General features: G+C 35.8%; 1 protein-coding gene across 3 annotated transcripts in view; it reads left to right on the top strand.

Moving 5' to 3' along the window:
- Positions 1-23,400, top strand: part of CWC27 (CWC27 spliceosome associated cyclophilin) — a 232,357-nt gene that overhangs the window by 161,488 nt on the left and 47,469 nt on the right. For all 3 annotated transcript variants that reach the window (XM_032628442.1, XM_032628444.1, XM_032628441.1), the window contains 2 exons: positions 5,846-5,955; positions 10,248-10,351. In XM_032628442.1, the coding sequence (XP_032484333.1) occupies positions 5,846-5,955; positions 10,248-10,351 (214 nt within the window). The remainder of the gene's footprint in view (positions 1-5,845; positions 5,956-10,247; positions 10,352-23,400) is intronic.

Genomic DNA, 23,400 nt, shown 5'->3' with positions numbered 1-23,400 from the left:
AATGGATTTTCTTACTAAAACAAACCAAAAAACAGGGATTTTAACTGGGGTGGAGGATATGTAGTTTAGCCCCAGTAGCTCCTCAAGGAGATGAAGCCTCAATGAATGGCTACATTTATTCAATGGCTGCAATGAATGGCTGCAGCTCTTACAGGGATCCTACTCAGAAAGCTCAGTGCTCAAGGGCTTAATCAGGGATAATTGCCTTCAAGTTGACTTTTACTCCTCTCACCTCTATTTAATAAGTGTCAGAAATCATCTAATTCCTTACAACTCAACTTAATTAGGCAGCTATCTACAGAAAAAGTATTTGTACACTAGGGGACCTAACCCCCTACAAGGCCCTCAAGGAGCCATTCTATCCAGCAAGAGCTATAAGGCAACCATGCACACTGTTGTAATTTAAGATCTAAAAATGATCACTCTGTTCATTTGTCCATTCAGCTACTATTTCTTGAGTACATACTACGTGCTAGGGATATACTAGTCCACAAACAGGGCACTGTCCCTGCCATTTGAGTTTATAGCCGAGGGGGGCAGTACAAAGAGAGGCAGCTCTGATATAACGAAGTTAGCAGCTACAAAGTGTTTAAAAATTCAAATGAGGACAATATATGATTAATTATGGAGAGTCAAGAAAAGCCATAAAGAACTCTTTCTAGGAAATTATTTTCATTAACCCACTGTTTGGCAGACTGCAGTTCCCATTTATTATGGTCTGGGAGGAATTCAGGACCTTTTTTTGTTGGTGGAACTTTACTTCATCAGGACACATCCAGTATGGTGACCTGATGCCTTTTTATGTCAGATTGGAATATTTTCTTCTAAGTTTTCTTGTGTTTCAGACATGAAGAAGAAATAAGCAAGCTGGTTAATAGTCTGTACTTTAGAGCTAGACTGCATGGTTTTTTATTCTCGAGTTTATAATCCCTGAGATAAGTTATCTAACCTCTTACTGCCCTAGTTACCTTATCAGCAAAATGGGGTCAATAATATGACTTCCTCATGGGGTTGTTGGTTATGAGGATTAAGCAAGTAATTCAAGGTACTAGTATCTGGCACATAGTGAGTACTTGAAATGTTATCTATCATGTTAGCTATTTTCAAGTCTGGTACTTCTCCTAGAATTAATTTAAGATCTGGTATGTATAAAATTTGATTAAAACATACTTTGTAACTTCCAGAAAGTATCATGAGATACAAAGTATGATGAGATGTCAGTAGCTTTGGTATTTTTCTATATCCACTAAAGTCTGTCCCTTTTGTTTTCAAATGTTGTTTACTATTATCACTAGTAAACAACATTTACCTTTATTTATATAAAAGTTTTTATTATGGGAATTTTTCAAAAATTTCCTTGAAATAGTAGATCTAGATCTATTTAAAATCATTTATAAGTAGCTTTATTAACAGTTTCTGACACATAATAATCACTTACTAAACTTTTTTTTTAAATGAATGAATGTGCAGCTACTTGAAGCTTTTAGCTCCTTGAGCTCTGGTACTGAGACAGTAGAGGGTATAAGCCCTTTTATCTATAGAATGAGATTTGTAATAGATGGATACCATTGGTTCATTAGCTAAGTAACCAATAATTGAGTAGTCATCACTTCTTTCTGCTCAGAACAAAAAGGTTTTGTAATGAAGAGATTCAAGTGGAGCAAAGATTATGTTTCTGACTAGTTCTTAGGGAAGAGTTAGAGACATTCTTTATAACACGCAGGGGGAAAAGTGCAGTATTGAACCTTTAGTCTTACTACAGATTGTCACCAAAACTAGGAGTCAGAACATAAGTTTTAGCCCAAGTTCTGCTGCTAATCCACATGCGACACTAGCTAAGTTCTAGTGCTCTAGCAAACTGATGCTCTAGTAGTAAATTGATGGTTACAGTGTTGTTGGACATTCTTGTCACCAAACCCTTTTATATGTATTTCCTAATATTATCTCAGAGGTCACTAAGATATTAAATTTTTTTTATTCTAACACTATAACATAGGTAAGCTTTAACTCCTCTCTAGGTGGCTAATATTCTACCCAAGAATCAGCAACATAATACTTACAATCAATGGCTTGATCTCTTAACTATTTTTACATATATTATGTTTATTTTACTCTTTAGATTACTTTCTAGAATGAAAAGCCTGCATCATGTATGCTTTAGATATTATTCATAGCATTTCCTAGAGTGTCAGGCATGTGGGCAACACTTAATAAATTTTATTTTCTGAACTGAAGTTTTAATTGAAGACAGTAGGGCACAGTGTGGGATTTTAGTATCATAGAGACCTGGGTTCAAGTTCCAGCTTTAGTATATTCTAATTGTGGTCTTATCCTGTTTCCTAATTTGTCAAATAGGTTTATAGATACTTTCTTCATGGATAGTCAAAGAACTTTAGCATGGTACCTAACATAGTAGGTTTTTACTAAATGTTCTTTTTTCTCCCATTCTTCATTCCTATTTATTTAGCATATATTTTATAGAAATTTCAGTTAATAACAAATAGTTGTCATACTGCATCATTATTTATAAATTATCATCCAGCATATATTGAGATTTTTAAGAAAAGCAGAAGTAGAGCACTCTGTACTTAAACTGATTTTTTTCAAACTCCTTTTATATTTTATTAGCTAGTTTTATGTGACTAAAATCATCCAGTCACTTATTCAATTTTTGTTTATCCAGGGGTATTCAAGTACATGAGAAATGAATGTGCTACTTCCTGTTCTGGCAACATGGACTGAGTTAAGAAAGAACTTTCTCCTTCTACAAATATATAGAAATTCTGGATAAAATATGATCCAGCCCAATTTAAATACTTAGCTAAGCTTGAAAGAGACAGAGAGGGGGCTGGCAGGGTGAGGGAAAGTGAAAGGGGGCGGGGAGAGAGAAGGTAAGAAAGAAAAGAAAATTCCTACGTACCAGAAACAAAGGTGAGGCATAACCAGAGCATTAAGTGGGCAAGTTGACACTACAGTTGCCCAGAGGGATATTGGAACCAGAGGTAGGCTCTGATAGCTAGAAGCTGAGGTTTTAATCTCACACTTGGACAGAGATATAGTCTTAGATCAAGAGAGGAAGGAACTGGGGCTTCCCTGGTGGCGCAGTGGTTGAGAGTCCACCTGCCGACTCAAGGGACGTGGGTTCGTGCCCCGGTCCGGGAAGATCCCACATGCCGCAGAGCGGCTGGGCCCGTGAGCCATGGCCGCTAAGCCTGCATGTCCGGAGCCTGTGCTCCACAACGGGAGAGGCCACAACAGTGAGAGGCCCGCGTACCACAAAAAAAAAAAAAAAAAGAGGAAGGAACTAAAAAAAAACTGTCCACCTGGTCAGGAAAGCCACAAAGAAGCATGTCATTTTTCAGAGCTATATGTGGGAGGAAAAAAAAATGTCTGTCATAAAAAATATCAAAACTCTAAAACTGGGCTTCCCTGGTGGCGCAGTGATTGAGAGTCCGCCTGCTGATGCAGGGGACGCGGGTTCGTGCCCTGGTCCGGGAGGATCCCACGTGCCGTGGAGCGGCTGGGCCCGTGAGCCATGGCCTCTGAGCCTGCACTTCCGGAGCCTGTGCTCCACAACGGGAGAGGCCACAACAGTGAGAGGCCTGCGTACTGCAAAAAAAAAAAAACTCTAAAACTCTACAAGGCACAGCTATAAAGTCTGAATGTACACTGCCTATATGGTACAGGAATTCTAAGCCAGGAAATTAACTTGGGGAAAAAATGGCTGTGCACTAATGGAACCCCTTAATTTCCTGGTAGAAGCAAATGCAAAAGCTCTCTGTAGGACTCCTTACATAATCCTGGGTGCCAAGGATTCCTATGGAGCATGACGAAGATGTAGCTCTAGCTGTAGGTACACACCCAGTCAAAAATTAGAAAACACATGGGGAAATAACCACTCTGGGGAGAGAGTCAGAAGGATCCCCAAGAATAATCTGAAAGGTAAAACATAACAAGTGTCTAGAATTTTAAGCTATGATTATTAAAATCAATGACTCAGTTTATATCTTAAAAACTGATTAGATACAGCTAAACAGAGAATTAGTGAACTGAAATACAGAGCTAAGAAAATTACTCAGAGTATAGTGTTAAGAAATAAAAACATGAAAAATGAATGTGCTGTGAACATTTGATCACACTATAAACAGAAGTAGTTTATACTGATGTGATATACTCAGTTAGGAAATAGAAGAGTTGACCATATTTTTCACACAGTTGAGTTTGTGCAGCAGATATCATTGCATTTGACTCTGTGTACCATATAGAAGTGTTTGGGTTATAGTTTCCATGCAGTCCAGATGGAACCTTAGCAGGCTTAATCTTGGTATCACAGATGTATATAATGAAAGGTCAGCTGATTTCACAGCTATTCTCAAGCTGTTTGCTTGGCTAGAAATATTTTGGCTAGAAATAAAAACAGGAGGAGAGGAAAGACATCCTAAAGCCAGACAATTAAAAATCTCAGAAGACTAAGTACTAGAGAAACCATTGTGAAATGATTACCACAGTCTAGCTAATTAACATATCCATCACCTTACAAAGTTACAGTTTGTGTGTGTGTGTGTGTCTGTGTCTGTGTGGTGATCAACTTTCTTAGCAAATTTTAATTATACAATACAGTATTATTAACTGTAGTTACCATGCTGTACATTAGATCTCCAGAACTTTTCTATCCCACATAATTGAATCTTTGTACCCTTTGACCAACATCAAAATCATATTAGGTAAACATAAAAAGACTACTTGTTTCTTAGTTCACACATTTTTTTTAACTAGACAATCTCTTGAACAAAATGGCTGATTATTAATATATTACTCATTAATTATTTTCCTCAAACTAGGTAACAAAGAGGCAAGCAACAAACCAAGGCTTGAATAGAAAGATTACTGGTATTCTTGATTTCAACTGGCTCATCTTGGTTTGCCAGCCAAAGATGAGAAGAGATAGGTTTTTGTGTTTTTTTTCCCTTAAGTCACAAATTTTCATTAATATATACAAATGTAACATAATGTAAAATGTTAGTACTTTTTTTTTTTTGAGGCAAACCTGTATTCTGTGAACCCAGATGTTAGCTAATCTTTGTTTGTATGGAATTATTGCAGGATCAAATCCATAGATTTTTTTTTTCTAATTTCTAATTTAGTAAAAATTATTTCCATCTGCTCTAGGTAACTGTCCTGATTTTTGTTAGATATATTTTATGATGCCATTAAATTGAAATTGTTTGTTGTTGTTACTATTTTAACTGGGGAGCAAAAGTGGCAGGTAATTGGAAAATCAACCAATATTGAAAGATTATATTTTATAAGGCAAGAGAATAATGTAAAATGGTATTGCTGAATTTTAGGAATACCTTACTTATTTTAAAAGTGAGATAGATGGGGGAAGGGTTAGGAGGAGGGATAGTTAGGGAGTTTGGGATTGACATGTACACACTGCTATATTTAAAATGGATAAGCAACAAGGACCTACTGTATAGCACAGGGAACTCTGGTCAATATTATATAACAACCTAAATGGGAAAAGAATTTGAAAAAGAATAGATACATGTATATGTATAACTGAGTCACTTTGCTGTACACCTGAAACTAACACAACATTGTTAATCAACTATACTCCAATAAAAAATTTTTAAAAATTAACTGAAGAAAAAAAGTGAGATAGGTGATTTTATAGTCAAATAAATACAGTTGAGAACAACTACAATAGTACAGTATATAATAAAGATGTTTATAAAATTGGTTGATAAATTAACATCAATCACTTTCTAATCTAGGTAATCATTGTGGAGCTTCCATAGAGCCTTTTTACTATTTATCCTAAGACTATTCTATTATTCCTCAGAGGAAGAGGCTGCTCCAGATGGTGCTGTTGCAGAATACAGACGAGAAAAGCAAAAGTATGAAGCTTTGAGGAAGCAGCAGGCAAAGAAGGGAACTTCCCGTGAAGACCAGGTAACTTCACAAACCAAAATCCATACGCAGTTCATTGCCTTTTAATTGTCTTCAAGTGTTGTTAATGGAGCCTAATTTGATTATACACAAGGGGAAACATCACCTCTTAAAAATGGAAAAGGATATATTAATATAGGGATGAAGTGACAAGGACCTTGGCCACTTAAGCAAAGATCCAGATGATAGAGTTCTTTCCTGACATAAAGGCATAAAGCCTAAAACTTTCAGGTTTCAACCTTGTACTCCCTTATTAAACACAGGAAGGAACGTAGTAAAACCACATATTACCAGATACTCCGGTAGAACCTTTGACTAAGTGAATATTATGAGATGGGGTGATTATAAATGATGAAGGTATCTCTTCTGGATCAGCATCTCACCTGCTGCCTAGGCAGCTCCATTTGAAATTGTACAGTGCCTGTAAATAAGGCACTTTGTCCACTAGTTGACTTCTACCATAAATAATACCATGAAAGTCTGCTTACTGAAAGTCATTCCTGAGTCTTTAAGTAGTAATATAAGAGGATTGTCAGAAATCAAGAATAAAAAAAAGACAGGAAGCGAGCTCATCAATTTGGGAGTCAACACCATGCAGCACTTGGCACTTGATAAAATGAATCTCTTCAGCAGCTCTTTATGTTGAAAAGCTAGGGGGCAGACCAAAATTACTTATATTCGGTGCTGCCATATATACATGAGAACATGCCATTTTAGGCATATAAATAAAATAGGCAAAATAAAAGTAAATTTAAAAGCCCAAGCCTGTTTGAATAAATTAATCTAATCAGGAACTATATTATAAATGACACCTAATTACTGGTAAGGAAGATCATGCATCAGTGCCCAGCGTGAAAATAATCATAGGGAAAATTCAACAAGAATTCAGGTATAGGAAATTGTAATTACAGAGAACTAACATGTGCAGTTTTCAAAAGAAATGGCACATCAAATGAAATTAAGAAAAAGTACTTTATTAACTTGTTTTCATGGAGTCACAAAAGTCCTCTGAATGTACTACCAAAGATGTGAAGGATCACTCTTATTCTTGCATTCCTCTTTCTTCCCTCCTAGTAAATAATTATTAAGAATCTACCATGTCCTAATCACTGTATTTGGTGGTAAACGAGGTAGAAACATCCCTGTCTTCTCTGAGCTATCAGGAAAAAGAGGCAGTTAAGTAATACTAATAAAAGGGGTGAACATTATGACAGGTTAGATACAGGAAACTATGTCAATGTATAACAGTAGGACCTAACATGGCATAAGAATCTGGGAAGGCCTCCCTGAGAAAATGATTTGTCAGCTGAGCTTTGAGGGTTGGATAGGACATAACGTGGCTAGACTAAAGGGACAGTATATGAGGAGTCTTTGACCTCTTTTGCAAAGAACTAAAAGATGTTAAGTATGACTGGAACTTAGACTAAGAAAAAGAAAGAGATGAGGCTGGAGAGGTAAGCAGGAGCCAGTTCACACAAGATATTTTTGAGCCATATTATGGAGTTGAGATTTACCCTAAGAGCAATGGGGAGCCATCGAAGGAAGGAGGTGATATGATCTCATTTGCACTATGGGAAGATCCCTCCCACCTGGCTGCAGTATGGAGAGTAGACTGGACCCGGGGCAGGACTGGCAACACAGAGGCCATTTGAGAGACTCTTCTATGCAGATATGCATGCACAAGGTGTGCCAGGGCAGGCCCCTTCAGCACAGCTTCTTCATGCCGGGAAGGCTTGCTCTGTGCTGAAGAGCATGCTGTTAATGGTTGGCCCTTCATTCCTTCAGCAAAAGCCAGAAGACTAACTCCCCTGGAGATGCCAAACAGAAATGCCTCCATGCAGATCCTATCTTCTTCAACCTATATTGGGCCCCATTTTTTTTTGTGGTGTTAGCTTTTCTGCCTAGTGTCCTTTCTTGCCTTTCGAATGCAACTAGAGAAAGTCCAATCTTGAATATAGGAGAAATTAAGAAAGGCTGAGAGGATGTTTTTTGTTTGTCATAGTCCCAGTCCTCCTTCTTTGAGCAAATACCAATAGCACGTTAATTGGCTCTCAAAACAGACTGCCTCGCCACTTTCAACTCAAAAGAATAAAATCCAGGTCTAGTGCAGTTTTCTAGGAAGTTTTAAAATTTCATCCCACTAAGAGGTCTCCTTTGTTTTCATTTTTCTTTATGCCCTCAGGAAGGACGTTTCCAAGTGTGTGAAAATCCACCATCAAAAATTGATGGGGTTTGCTTTTAAGTGATAGATAGATAGATATAGAGATACAGAGATAGGCATGTAGAGGTATATATTTATATAATATATAGATATATACACACACAGAAACACTTAAGCCTTGAAGGATGTATACCAAATGTCTACAATGGTTACTTATTCTTAGTGGTGGGATAATAGATATTTTTGTTTTGCTTCTCTTTGTTTTCTAATATTTCTACAATAATCACTTTTCTTATTATAAAGCAAATACAATAAAAGTTTGTAGGTGAAAGGTTTTTTTAATGAATAATGTTTTAAAACAAAGGATGTTTTCTTTATCTGTTAACATTGTTTGAAGAGCTCAGTCCTATAATTGCTACTCTAGAAACAGATAAAATATCTAAACCCTAACATGCTAGCAGCCCTCAGAATGCCTATGAAGATATTCTATAGAATTTATAGTTTTTCCTTAAAACTCATCTCATTTAGCAACTATGGTAATGTATCTATTTTCCACTGTAGTCCATGTGGGCATTAAATTTTGCAGAAACATATAAGGCACTTTTCACTATCATTTTTTAGCAATAACTGCCTTTGTTTCTTGCAGATATTTTGACATCACCTGTCTTTATTGAGCTTAGGTTCTAGACCACCAAAACCTACTTAATTTTTTCACGAACCATGGTCTTAATGATATTTTAGATAAATTCTGGAGCCTCCAAGTTACTGTGATTCTTTATTATATTTGTTATTCACATATTGAACTATCACACACATTTTTCCTTATGAAATGTAAATTACAGTTGGCCCTTGAACAACACAGCTTTGAACTTTGTGGGTCCACTTATATGTGAATTTCTTTCAGTAAATACGTACTACAGTTCTAGACCAACTGCAGTTGGTTGCATAACCACCAATGTTGAGGGAGAGCTGGCTGTAAAGTTATGAGTGGATTTTCAACTGCCCAGAGGGTTGGTGCCCCTAACACTCATGCAGTTTAACGGTCAACTGTATTTTAGTACTGAATTCAGTGTACCAGCATCTTAATTAGAAACTTGAGTTTTTTAGACAAGGTAGTACTTTATCCCATTTCACAGTTATGTACTTTTTAAAACTATAGAATAAAAAAACATTTCTCTAATTTCTGATTCTCTGCTCAAATTCTGAAGCAAACTGTTAAGGTATAGCCAGGGGACAATGTGATTAAAATTTCAGGCACCTGCTGTTTCCTCTTACCTACAAATGGCATTGGAGCCAAAAATTAAAATATCAGAGAAATAGTCCCTTTTTTCAAAAACACACTCAACGTGATATGTATATCCTACTTCCTTCACTTAACAATAGCATATAATATTCCATGTGTATAATTTTAATAAGTGTAATCACATATTCACTGCTTTTTACCAAATTTATCTAGCTCCTTATTAATAGACATTTAACATGTTTCCATTTTTCACTTGTATGAATATTGCTGCAGCGCACATCTTTTGCATAAGCCATTTTCAGTGTTTCAGATTATTTTCCTACATGTATTCCCAGTATTGGAATTATTGAATCAAAGGGAATGATCATTTTAAAGTTTCTGATATGTATAAAAAACTTTCCAAAGATGTCACTCCAATTTACGCACCTTCCAACAATTAACATGTTCATTCATTTCACCTTCCCCAACATTGACATTTTTATATTTTTGGAAATTTGTTCAATACTATTTGTTTTTGGTGTTTTGTTTTTGATTTCACATGTCTTAGTGAAGTACCTCCCTATCTTGTGGACACTAAAAACTTAGCTATTAGTAAGCATGCATTTTAAAGTTTAAACGTCTTCTACATAAATTTATTTTCCCCAAATCAGAAAATAGTCACATATCCCGGAGGGAAAATGTCAGTGCAAGTGCAAATGGGGCAATGTCAAGGTTTGTGAATATCAATCACTGTTGCAGCTGGAAGGCAGTTTTGTTATTTTCCTTCAAAATTAAAAAAATTAAGTGTTTTATATCCTGGAAGGATATTTTCTTTTCTACCAAATTTAAATGTCTCTTCTGAAATTATATTTATCCTTATCAGGAAACTTAGCAGTCTAATTGTTATTTCAGACCCTTGCGCTGCTGAACCAGTTTAAATCTAAACTCACTCAAGCAATTGCTGAAACTCCTGAAAATGACATTTCTGAAACAGAAGTAGAAGATGATGAAGGATGGTAAGGCCTTTCATTTCTTTATATTACCATGAACAAACAAGCTCAAAGCAGAGACACTATTAGGATATTTCTACTATACCATCCCTTTTTTTTTCAGACTTTACCTTCCATTATACCCTCATCATTATAGGACCTCGGCCATTTTACTTCATTGCAGTTCAGTAAGCATTTATTTAGTGCTTGGTGTATTCCCAGTATTGTGCTAGCCAGTAGAAAATACACGGGAAATATATGACCCTATCCTTGCCCTAAATAACTTTCTAATATTGTGGAAAAGATAAGACTCACATTAAAGAGCTAGAAAACAGCCTTAAAAGATTCTGAGTCATTAACTTTTTACACTTTCCCACAAACATTTTAGAACTCATTAGTCCATTTCATAATCCTACCAAGTTCCTCTTCAAATTATGACCTATAGGATCCTAGCAATACATGCATAGTTAACTTATTTTTATCTTTGGATATTTTTCAGCTTTTATTTAACTGATAAGAAATAAAGGGATTAATGACTTGTATGTGTCCTGTGCTTAGCACTTTATCCTATACTGGCAAAAAGGAAAAAAAAAAGCGTAAGCACTGTGCTTTTCTCTTCTCACACTCCTCTCCCCTCCAGCTGACTCCACATGTAGTATATTAGGCCTCCCCGCACCTAACTGCCTCCACGCCCGCACTACACCCTGGCTCAGGCACATTGCTGTGAGCAAGCCAGTGGGTCACCCCCCACACATGACTCACCCTCTGGAGCCTCTGAACTGTCACATGTGCCATTACCCCAACCCAGAATCATAGCCTCACTCCTCTCTGCCAAACAGCATCTCTCCCCTGTTTCAAAACTCTGTTCAACACTCCCATCCTCCAGGAAACCAGTCAGCAAGATTTGTTGAGCACTCACAAATCTAGAGGGTGGAGGAAAGAGGGCTGGAACACATATTAAAAAAGACATAAAAACACTTATTAAGAAAACATTTAAGCAAGTAAGGCTCTGCAACTATATATAACTTTAATCAAAAGGGCCGGTGATGATGATTTGAATGGGATGAATCCTACCTACCATACGATCCTGGAAATACTTGTATATTTCTCGATATGTGATTTCTGTATGGTCTGGGTTATGATGCCAATTTTTGTAAAACCCTTGGTCTCTTTTAATAGGTTTCTATTACTTATGTGTATTTGTTTATACTTAAATTCAAAGTCGCTTAAGGCAGAAGCTGGCTCCTCCCATAGTTCTTTGCCAAAGGTGAAGGCTCAGTGAGTGTTGAATGACCCATAGAGATAAATGCACTTGCACAGAAAAACTTTGTTTTTTTATATGACTGGACAGGTTTAGTTTTATTTTGGATTCTTTGAATGTCTCAAAATATCTTTCAAATGTTTTGGGTTCAGCCACTACACACAAAAAAATGTTTTGCCAAGTCCTCTTCCCCTTATTTTTGAATCCATATGCATTTTTTAAGGAAATATGATCCATGTGTTTCTGATTCATTTACACTTAACTCATCAAGATGGTGTTTTGTAAGAGCAGTTTGATGCCCAATAAGTTTTTTTAACCTTCTTGTAAGCCATTTAAGTCCTTTTTTATTGAACAGGAAAGTCACCAACAAATTTAAACCCAGAAGTTTCATTTGAAACTCATAACCCACAGGATTCAAATTTACTTTCAACTTGGCAAGACCATTTACCTTCCCAAGGTTCTTCCTAGTCCCTTGGTTCAGTATCCCCTCAGTTTGAATTCCTCATTAGCATCAGGTATCAATTAGTGTTTTTGAAAGTGTCATTCTCGTTTTTGATGTGATTTCACAATACAGTCAGTGTTCTAACATCCTCATTAGAGAGTTAAACAAATGGGGAAGCTTCACCAGATTGGGGGAAAAAAAGACCACTGGTCAATGACATTGGCTAGTTCTCCATCTGGGGAATAAAAATAAGTGGTAAAGGAAGGGGAAATAGGGTAAAGGAACCATTACCAGGGGTTCCTTTCTGCTTGCAATTGCAGTCACCTAACCAGAAAGTCAGAACTCTACACTATGTACCTACATACGTTTTGTATATTTTTTTAATCTAACATCTAATTAAAGTACCTTTAATATTCTTACAGAATACATGGGGGCACTTATATACAGCCTTTTTGTTGCATTGTAGAATACCGAAATTTTGTAACCTGATAAGCAACAGCATCACTTCTGTTCATAAATAAACCAGTTCAGCTTTATCAAGTCCCTGGTGATTTAGATCATCTCTCATAAAGTATACTCCACTCGGAAAAGAAGTCTTGTATTCAAAATGATTTATAGCAAATATTATGACTTCATGGCATGTGCATGTGTGTTATGCATAAATTACATGGTTCCCAGACTATTTTGTAGGTCACGCTTGCCGCTTTTCTAAGAAGTGAAAGTCAGCCAGTGCTGTACTACACCATCAGGGTCTGTTATCTGAGGTAAAATGATTGCTTCTAAGACATTTTTATGTGTCCACATGAGTGACCACACATTGAGGGATCATTTTCATTTTCTGTCAAGATAGAAACCATTACCAATTTGTTATGTTTTCTTTTACTTGGCAAACTGTTCTATTCACATTTTTGGCTGAGCTGCTGTATTGGCATAGTATACAACAGACATTTGGGTACCATTCAGCAGCGTTCTACTTTTTATGCAAAAAAAAAAAAAAAAGTGGGAGGGGGAGAGAAAGAAAAGAAATATGATTCTATTGTAAACACTGTATATGGTGTTTGATAATTATTCCCAGATTTCACTGTCTAACAAGGCATTTAAGGAAGTGTTATTAGTAGATCTAAGCTGAAATGCATGATAGAAATTTTTTACTCAAAATTATTATCATTCTTCCTTTGTTGGGATATATACTGCCAATATTTGATAGTGGTAGTGACGGGCACCAGATTCTAGTATAGCAGCTAAAGGAGACTCTTTGCCACTACATTCCTTCATCCCACAGCATCACACACTCTTATAGCTATAGAAACCTTCTTCAAACATGGATTTTATAAAACCAATTAGATACATAGCAGGAGTTATCAGCCAAAGGATTCATATGACCATGTGGATGAAGTCCATATGCCATTTTGGGTTTGGTTAGATAAAGCTTGGTTAGCTCCCAAAAAAAGTTTTGAGAGCTGTCTGACAAGGCAGTAGAGAGACTTATAAAAAAGAAAGCCACCTGCTCCTTACACAGCAAAATTGGCATTCTAAGGGGAGGGAAAAACTTAAATCTATGAGAGTCGACTGCAGTCTTGTGAACAGTAACTATTCACTACTATGTTCCATTGAAAATTCTTTCCAGATTGTTAACATAAAACTTCACAACAAACATACAAGATAAAATAATAAACAATATAAATGTCTATCTGCCTTCCTCCCTTTTCCTTTTCTCCTCTCTCTCCCCTTCACCACTTTCCCTTAGTACATACAGTATTCAGTAATATAAGAACAGGAAAACACTAACAATTGCATGGTTGCCTCAAGTAAATATTTTAATTTTTTTATTATATAAAGAAAAGATATTCACTGTAGAAAAACCAGAGTATAGATCCCACAAAAGAAGTAAATTAAATCACCTGTGATCCCAAACTCAACAATAAATACTATTAATTTATACACACATATATATATAGATATATATATGTATATATATATACCCTTCCACATACTTTTATGCATATTTTAAGCAGAAATGAGATCATATAATACTACAGTTTTATAACTTGGTTTTTTTCCCTCAGCAATATATAGTGAGTACTTTTCCTTGCCATATGTAATTTTATGATATACTGTTTGAATTCTGTACTGTGACCATATAGTATTCCATTATATGCTGAACCAGGTTTACTTGATCAGCGCCATGTTGTTGGATATTTAGGCTCTTTCCTAAATGTTTTTATTATTATACACAGCACTGTAATGAACATCCTTATATTTATGTCATTGCTGCTTTTCTCAGGATAAATGTCTAAAACTGGAATTGCTTAGTCAGTGGGTATGCATGTTAGGCTCTGCTAAATATTTTCAAATGGCCCTACCAAAATGTCATTCCAATTTATACTCCCAAGTAAATATCATTTTTATGACTTGCTTTTAGGGCTGTTAGAATCATAAGAATTAATTAAGGTACTTCGCAGCATTTGAGAATAACATTTTAGAAGAAGTGCTTTGCCCTTGTAAACTTTTAAAAAATACACAGTCTGGTTTGCTTCTGTTTTTAATATAGCTGGTACAAATTCCAATGTAACTCCGCAAGATCATCAGCTCTAAGTATTCTTGTTCTTGGTGCTAAAAAAGGCTCCAGGATAATCCTATGGGTTAGAACTTTATGATCTAGATTTTTTTTTTCAGTTTTATTACTACACCTTGGCTTGCATTAAAAATCAGTCTTGTCTATCAGCCAGACAGTTTGTTTCTGCTAAAGACTGGAGTTCTGAGAACCAAGTTAGCATAGCATGGAAGCAACAAGTACCAGTTGTCTTGAGTATCCAAAACAGTGAAAAACAGTGAAAATTTAATAATGCAGATGTTAAAAAGAAAAAGAGATTATAAATTGTTAGACCCATTTAGACCTCGTTATAAGATACCATTAAAGGATGTAGCCTCATTTCATTGTTAATATTGGCAAAGCTTTAAACACCTTTTATATGTAATACTATAGTGACAGATGTAATACATATTGTATATGATTTGATCATGTATTGAGTGAAAGGTGCTGTGACAACAAATGAATATTTTAATTATAGTCCCCACTTCATTCAAGCAGGACATTGCCAGGCATGGGTAACAAGCTGGTGTAGACAAACACAAATACAGCTCTAAGGAGACTGTGAGACTGATGAAAGCCCAGGTTAGCCAAGTGAGAGACCTTTACCCTTTAGTGTAGGTGGGACAGCAGGTCTCAAACTGTTGGTCTCTGGACCACTTTTATACTCTTAAAAATTACTGAGGACCCCAAAGAGCTTTTGTTATGTGAAATATATTTATTGATATTTACCTTATTAGAAATTGATACTAAGAAATTTTAAATCACTTCAAAATAACAATAATGAACCTATTACATGTTAACATAAATAACATATTTTTATGAAGAATAATTACATTTTCAAAGCAGAAAATATAGTGAGAAGAGTGGTATTGATTTACTTTTTTTCATATCTCTAATGTCTAGCGTAACAGAAGCAGCTGGATTCTCATATCTGCTTCTGCATTTCACTCTGTTTTGATCTCATATTTACATTATGTGTTCTCTGAAAATTTTCACTGTACATTCATGAGAGGATGAGAATAATGAGGGCAAATAATGTCTTAGTATTCATACAAAAATAATTTTGACATTGCAGGCACAGTGATCCCCAGTACTTTGAGAACTGCGGGGTTATAGCATATCTAGTCACTGTGTGTGTCATGATGGTCCCTATTTATCAGAGGTTATGACCCAATCTGTAGGTCCTGGGAAGCTTCATTCCAGATCCTGGTTTGTGATCCTTGTTCTCAAGCGATACCAAAGTAGTGCTTTCTGAATTAAATGTGCCCAGAACCATTGGCCTAGACCTGTTACAGCACAATACTTACCACTTCCACAGCAACCCCTTACTGGCCCTCAACTGCTTTGGAATGGTCTGTGGCATGCCAGTTTGATTTTATTGTTCTTGTTTGTTTTTCTCCAGCTCAATTACATTGAGATATTAATATATAACATTGTTTAAGGAGTACAGTATAATGATTTGATACACAAATATATTGTGAAATGTGTACCACAGTAAGGTTAGTTAACACATCCTTCACCTCACATAATTACCATTTTGTTGCTGTACCCCCCAGAACTTATCCATCTTATAACTGAAAATTTAAACCCTTTGACCAGAATCTCATTTCCTCCACCCCCTAACCCCTGACAACCACCATTCTACTCTTTGTTTCCATGATTTCAGTGTTTTGGGATTCCACATATAAGTGGGATCATAAACTATTTGTCTTTCTCTATCTGGTTTATTTCATTACTTAGCATAATGCCCTCAAGGTTTTTCTTCTATAAGGTTGGCCATAAGATCTTATGGAAAAACCTGAACGAACTTTTTGGCCAACCTAATATTTTATGCCTGAATAATATTTCATTGCATATATATGTATGTGTGTGTGTGTGTGTGTGTGTATATCACATTTTCTTTCTCCATTTATTTGTCGATGGACACTTAGGTTGTTTTCATGTCTTGGCTAATGCTACAATGAACATGGTAGTGCAGCTATCTCTTTAAGACAGTGATTTTGTTTCCTTCACATATATACATAGAAGTGGGATTGATGGATCATATGGTAATTCTGTTTTTAATTTCTTGAGGAACCTCCATACTATTTCCACAGTGCTGTACCAAATTACATTCCCACCAACAGTACATAATGGTTCCCTTTTCTCCACATCCTCACCAGCATTTGTTACTGCTTCTCTTTTTGACAGTAGCCATTCTAACCGGTATAGGGTGTTATATCATTGTGGTTTTGATTTGTATTCCCTTCTGATTAGTGATGCTGAGCATTTTTTCATGTACTTGTTGACCATTTGTATGTCTTCTTTGGAGAAATGTCTATTCAGATCCTCTGCCCATTTTTCAGTAAGATTGGTTTTAATTGCTTTTGAGTTATGTAAGTTCCTTATATATTTTGGATATTAACCCCTTATCAGTACATAGTTTGCTAATATATTCCCCTTTTCATTTTGTTGATTTTTTTTTCCCACGGGGAAGGTTTTCAGTTTTAAATGTAGTCCTACTTCTTAACATTTGCTTTTGTTGCTGTGCTTTTGATGTCATATCCGAAAAGTGTTTGCCATGACCAATGTCAAGGAGGTTTTTTCTTATGTTTTCTTCTAGGAGTTTTACTGTTTCAGGTCTTATGTTTAAATCCTTAATCATTTCGAGTTAATTTTTGTGAATGATATTATATGAATTAAGGGTCCAATTTCATTCTTTTGCATGTGAATATCCAGTTTTCCAAGAACCATTTGTTGAAGAAACTGTCCTTACCCCATTGGGTATTACTGGTTCCCTTGTCAAATATTGGGTTGGCCATAAAAGTTCATTTGGGTTTTTCTGTAAGATGTTACAGAAAAGCCTGAACGAACTGTTATGGCCAACCCAATATTAGTTAACCATATATGCATGGGTTTATTTCTGGGTTCTTGATTCTGTTTCACTGGTCTGTGTGTCTGTTTTTATGCCAGTACCATACTGTTTTGATTACTATAGATTTGTATTAGAGTTTGAAATCAGGAAATGTGATACCTTCAGCTTTATTCTTGTTTCTCAGAATTGCTTTGGCTGTTCTGAGTCTTTTGTGGTTCCATACAAATTTTAGGGGTTTTTTTTTCCTGCAAAAAAATACGTGCCATTGGAATTTTGATTGAAATTGTATTGAATCTATAGAAGATCTTCGATGGTATAGACATTTTAAAAATATTAACTCTTCTGATCCATGAGATATCTTTCCATTTATTTGTGTCTTCTTCAATTTCCTTCATCAGTGTCTTACAGTTTTTGGTGTATAGATCTTTTACTTCGTTGGTTAAATTTATCCCTAAGCATTCTTTTTTTATGCCACTGAAAATGGGATTTTTAAAATTTCTTTTTCAGATAGTTCATTGTTACCTTATAGAAATGTTTTGATTTTGTACATTGATTTCATATCATGAAATTTTATGAAATTCATTTATTAGTTCCTATGGCTTTTGGTTGGAGTCTTCAGAATTTTCTATGTATAAGATCATGTCATCAGCAGACAGAGAAATTTTTACTTCTTCCTTTCCAATTTGGATACCTTATTTTTTTTTCCTTAATTGTTTGGGCTAGGACTTCCAGTATGGTGTTGAATAGTTGCAGTAATAGTGGGCACTCATGTCTTGTTACCAGTCTTAGAAGGAAAGCTTTCAACCTTTCAGCACTGAGTATGATGTTTGCTGTAGGGTTTGCAATATATGGCCTTTATCATGTTAAGTAATGTTCCTTCTATAACCAATGTATTAAGATTGTTTATCATGAAAGGATGTTGAATTTTATCAAATGCTTTTCCCGTGTCTATTGCAATCATGCTTTAATTTTTTGTCTTTCATTCTATTAATGTGGTATATAACATTTATTGGTTTGCATATGTTGAACCATCCATACATCTCAGGGATAAATCACACTTGATCGTGGTGTGTGGTGCTTTTAATGTGCTGTTGAATTCAGTTAGCTAGTAATTTGTTGAGAATTTTGCATCCATACTCATCAGAAATATTGGCCTATAGTTTTAATTTCTTGTAGTGTCATCTGACTTTGGCATCAAAGTAATTCTGGCCTCATAAAATGAGGCTGGAAGTGTTGCCTCCCCTTCAATTTTTTGGAACAGTTTGAGAATAATCGATTCTTCTTTAAATGTATGGTAGAATTTGCCCGTGAAGCCATCTGGTCCTGAGCTTTTCTTTGTTGGGAGGTTTGTGATTACTGATTCAGTCTTTTTACTTGTTATTGATCTGTTCAAATTTTCTATTTCTTCATGATTCACACAGTAGTCTCATGCTCCATTGTATTTCTGTGGCATCAATTGTAGTGTTTCCACTTTCATTTCTAATTTTATTTGAGTCCTTTCTCTCTTTTTCTTGGTAAGTCTGGCTAAAGGGTTATCAATTTTATTTTTCAAAAAAACCACCTCTTAGATATGTTGATCTTTTCTATTATTCTTTCCTCTATTTCATTTATTTCTGCTCTGATCTTTGTTATCTCCTTTTATCTGCTAACTTTAGCTTAGTTTGTTCTTCTTTTTCTAGTCCCTTGAGGTGTAAAGTTAGGTTGTTTATTTGAGATCTTTTTTTGTTTAACGTATGCATTTATCACTATAAATGTTCCTCTTATTACTACTTTTGCTACATACCATAAGTTTTGCAATGTTGTGTTTCCATTTTTGTTTGTTTCAAGATATATTTTGATTTTCCTTTTGATTTCAACTTTGACCGATTTGTTGTTCAGGAGTATGTTGTTTAATTTTCCACTTATTTGGGAATTTTCCAGTTTTCTTCCTCGTCATTGATTTATAGTTTCATACCATTGTGGTTGGGAAAGACACTTGGTATGATTTCACTGTTTCTAAATTTGCTAAGACTTGTTTTGTGACCTAATATATGATCTAACCTAGAGGATGTTCTGTGTCCACTGGAGAAGATTGTGTATTTTGCTGCTGTTGGATGGAATATTCTGTATACGTCTGTTAAGTCTTTAAGGTATAGTTTAAGCCCAAGGTTTCCTTGTTGATTTTCTGCCTGGATGATCTATCCATTGTTGAAAGTAGGGTATTGAAATCCCTTACTGTGGTTGTATTGTCATCTGTTTCTCCCTTAAGATCTGTTAGCATCTGCTTAATATTTTAGGTGCTCTGATGTTGGGTACATATATATTTACAATTGTTATATCCTCTCAATGAATTGGTCCCTTTATCATTCATTATATAGTAACCTTCTTTGTCTCCTGTTATCATTTTTTCCTTAAAGTTTATTTTGTCCGATATAAGTATAGCTACCCTTGCTTTCTTTTCGTTTCCATTTGTGTAGAATATCTTTTTCCATCCCTTCACTTTAAGCCTCTGTGTGTCCTTGAATCTGAAGTGAGTCTCTTGTAGGCAGCATATAATTGGGTCTATTTTTTTTTCCATCCAGCCATTCTATACCTTTTGATTAAAGAATTCAATCCATTTACATATAAAGTAATTACTGATAGGTAAGAATTTACTATGCTTAATCTTGTTAGTTGTTTTCTACCTGTTCTGTATGTCTTTTGTTCCTTTCTTTCTTGCTGTCTTCCTTTATGAGTTGATGATTTTCCATACTGGTGTACTTTGATTCCCTTCTCTTTATCTTGTGAGTATCTGCTATAGGTTTTTGTTTTGTGGTTACCCTGAGGCTTACTTGAAACATTATGTAGATATAACAGTCTATTATAAGCATCTGATAACAGTTTAACTTTGATCACATTCCAAAACTCTGCTCTTTTACTCCCCACAAACATTTTGTTTTTGATGTCACAAATTACATCATCTTATATTGTGTATCCAGTAACAAATTATTGTAACTATAGTTGTTTTTAGTACTTTTGTCCTTTAACGTTTAGAGTTAAGTAGCTACCATACCACTATATTACAGTACTAGAGTATTTTCAATCTAACTATATACTCATTTTTACCAGTGTGTTGTATGTTTTCATGTTAATAACTAGCACCTTTTTGTTTCAGCTAAAGAATTCATTTCAGCATTTCTTGTAAGGCAGGTTTTGTGATGATAAACTCCATCCATTTTTGTTTGTTTGGGAAAGTTTTTATCTTACCTTCACTTCTGAAGGACAACTTTGTTGGGTAAAGTATCCTTGGTTGGCAGTTCTTTCTTTCAGCACTTTAAATGTATCATGTCACTGTCCCCTGGCCTGCAATGTTTCTGCTGACAAATCTGCTGATAGCCTTATGGGGGTTCCCTTGTATGAAAGACGTCTTTTCTCTAGCTGCTTTTAAAATTCATTTTATTTTATTGTAGACAGTTTTACTGTAATGCATCTTAGAGAAGATTGTTCTAAATTGGAGAGCTTCCCTAGTGGCACAGTGGTTGAGAGTCCGCCTGCCGATGCAGGGGACACAGGTTCATGCCCCATTCCAGGAAGATCCCACATTCCACGGAGCGGCTGGGCCTGTGAGCCATGGCTGCAGGGCCTGCACGTCCAGAGCCTGTGCTCCGCAACAGGAGAGGCCACAACAGTGAGAGGCCCGCGTACCGCAAAAAAAATAATAAATAAAATAAAATAAAATAAATTGGAATTATGGGGTGACCTATTAGCTTCATAAACTTGTATGTCCAAATCTCTCCCCAGATGTAGGAAGTTCAAAGCCATCATTTTTTTTTTAAACATCTTTATTGGAATATAACTGCTCTACAATGGTGTGTTAGTTTCTGCTTTATAACAAAGTGATTCAGTCATACATATACATATGTTCCCATATCTCGTCCCTCTTGCATCTCCCTCCCTACCACCCGCCCTATCCCACCCCTCCAGGTGGTCACAAAGCACTGATCTCCCTGTACTATGTTGCTGCTTCCCACTAGCTATCTACCCTACGTTTGGCACATGTCCATGCCACTCTCTCACTTTGTCACACATTACCCTTCCCCCTCCCCATATCCTCAAGTCCGTTCTCTAGTAGGTCTGTGTCTTTATTCCCGTCTTGCCTCTAGGTTCTTCATGACCTTTTTTTTTTCTTAGATTCCATATATATGTGTTAGCATACGGTGTTTTTCTCTTTCTGTCTTACTTCACTCTGTATGACAAACTCTAGGTCCATCCACCTCACTACAAATAACTCAACTTCGTTTCCTTTTACGGCTGAGTAATATTCCATTGTACATATGTGCCACACTTGTTTATCCATTCATCTGTTGATGGACACTTAGGTTGCTTCCATGTGCTGGGTATCGTAAATAGTGCTGCAATGAACATTGTGGTACATGCCTCTTTTTGAATTATGGTTTTCTCAGGGTATATGCCCACTCGTGGGATTGCTGGGTCGTATGGTAGTTCTATTTTTAGTTTTTTAACAAACCTCCATACTGTTCTCCACAGTGGCTGTATCAATTTACATTCCCACCAACAGTGCAAGAGGGTTCCCTTTTCTCCACACCCTCTCCAGCATTTATTGTTTGTAGATTTTTTGATGATAGCCATTCTGACCGGTGTGAGGTGATATCTCATTGTAGTTTTGGTTTGCATTTCTCTAATGATTAATGATGTTGAGCATTCTTTCATGTGTTTGTTGGCAATCTGTATATCTTCTTTGGAGAAATGTCTGTTTAGGTCTTCTGCCCAGTTTTGGACTGGGATGTTTGTTTTTTTGATATTAAGCTGCATGAGCTGCTTGTAAATTTTGGAGATTAATCCTTTGTCAGTTGCTTCATTTGCAAATATTTTCTCCCATTCTGAGGGTTGTCTTTTGGCCTTGTTTATGGTTTCCTTTGCTGTGCAAAAGTTTTGAAGTTTCATTAGCTCCCATTTGTTTATTTTTGCTTTTACTTCCATTTCTCTAGGAGGTGGGTCAAAAAGGATCTTGCTGTGATTTATGTCATAGAGGGTTCTGCCTATGTTTTCCTCTAAGAGTTTGATAGTGTCTGGGCTTACATTTAGGTCTTTAATCCGTTCTGAGTTTACTTTTGTGTTTGGTGTTAGGGCGTGTTGCAATTTCATTCTTTTACATGTACCTGTCCAGTTTTCCCAGTACCACTTATTGAAGAGGTTGTCTTTTCTCCATTGTATATTCTTGCCTCCTTTATCAAAGGTAAGGTGACCATATGTGCGTGGGTTTATCTCTGGACTTTCTATCCTGTTCCATTGATCTATATATCTGTTTTTGTGCCAGTATCATACTGTATTGATTACTGTAGCTTTGTAGTATAGTCTGAGGTCAGGGAGCCTGATTCCTCCAGCTCTGTTTTTCTTTCTCAAGATTGCTTTGGCTATTCAGGGTCTTTTGCATTTCCATACAAATTGTAAATTTTTTTGTTCTAGTTCTGTGAAAAATGCCTTTGATAGTTTGATAGGGATTGCATTGAATCTGTAGATTGCTTTGGGTAGTAGAGTCATTTTCACAATGTTGATTCTTCCAATCCAAGGACATGGTATATCTCTCCATCTATTTGCATCATCTTTAATTTCTTTCATCAGTGTCTTATAATTTTCTGCATACAGGTCTTTTGTCTCCTTAGGTAGGTTTATTCCTAGATATTTTATTCTCTTTGTTGCAATGGTAAATGGGAGTGTTTTCACTTTCAGATTTTTCATCATTAGTGCATAGGAATGCAAGAGATTTCTGTACATTAATTTTGTATCCTGCTACTTTACCAAATTCATTGATTAGCTCTAGTAGTTTTCTGGTAGCATCTTTAGGATTCTCTATGTATAGTATCATGTCATCTGCAAACAGTGACAACTTTACTTTTTTTTTTTCCGGTACGCAGGCCTCTCACTGTTGTGGCCTCTTCCATTGTGG

This window comes from Phocoena sinus, chromosome 3 (assembly GCF_008692025.1).
Source record: "Phocoena sinus isolate mPhoSin1 chromosome 3, mPhoSin1.pri, whole genome shotgun sequence".
In the NCBI taxonomy this organism is placed as follows: Eukaryota; Metazoa; Chordata; class Mammalia; order Artiodactyla; family Phocoenidae; genus Phocoena; species Phocoena sinus.
The sequence above is the reverse complement of the archived record's forward strand: the minus strand, read 5'-3'. Positions and strand labels throughout refer to the sequence as shown.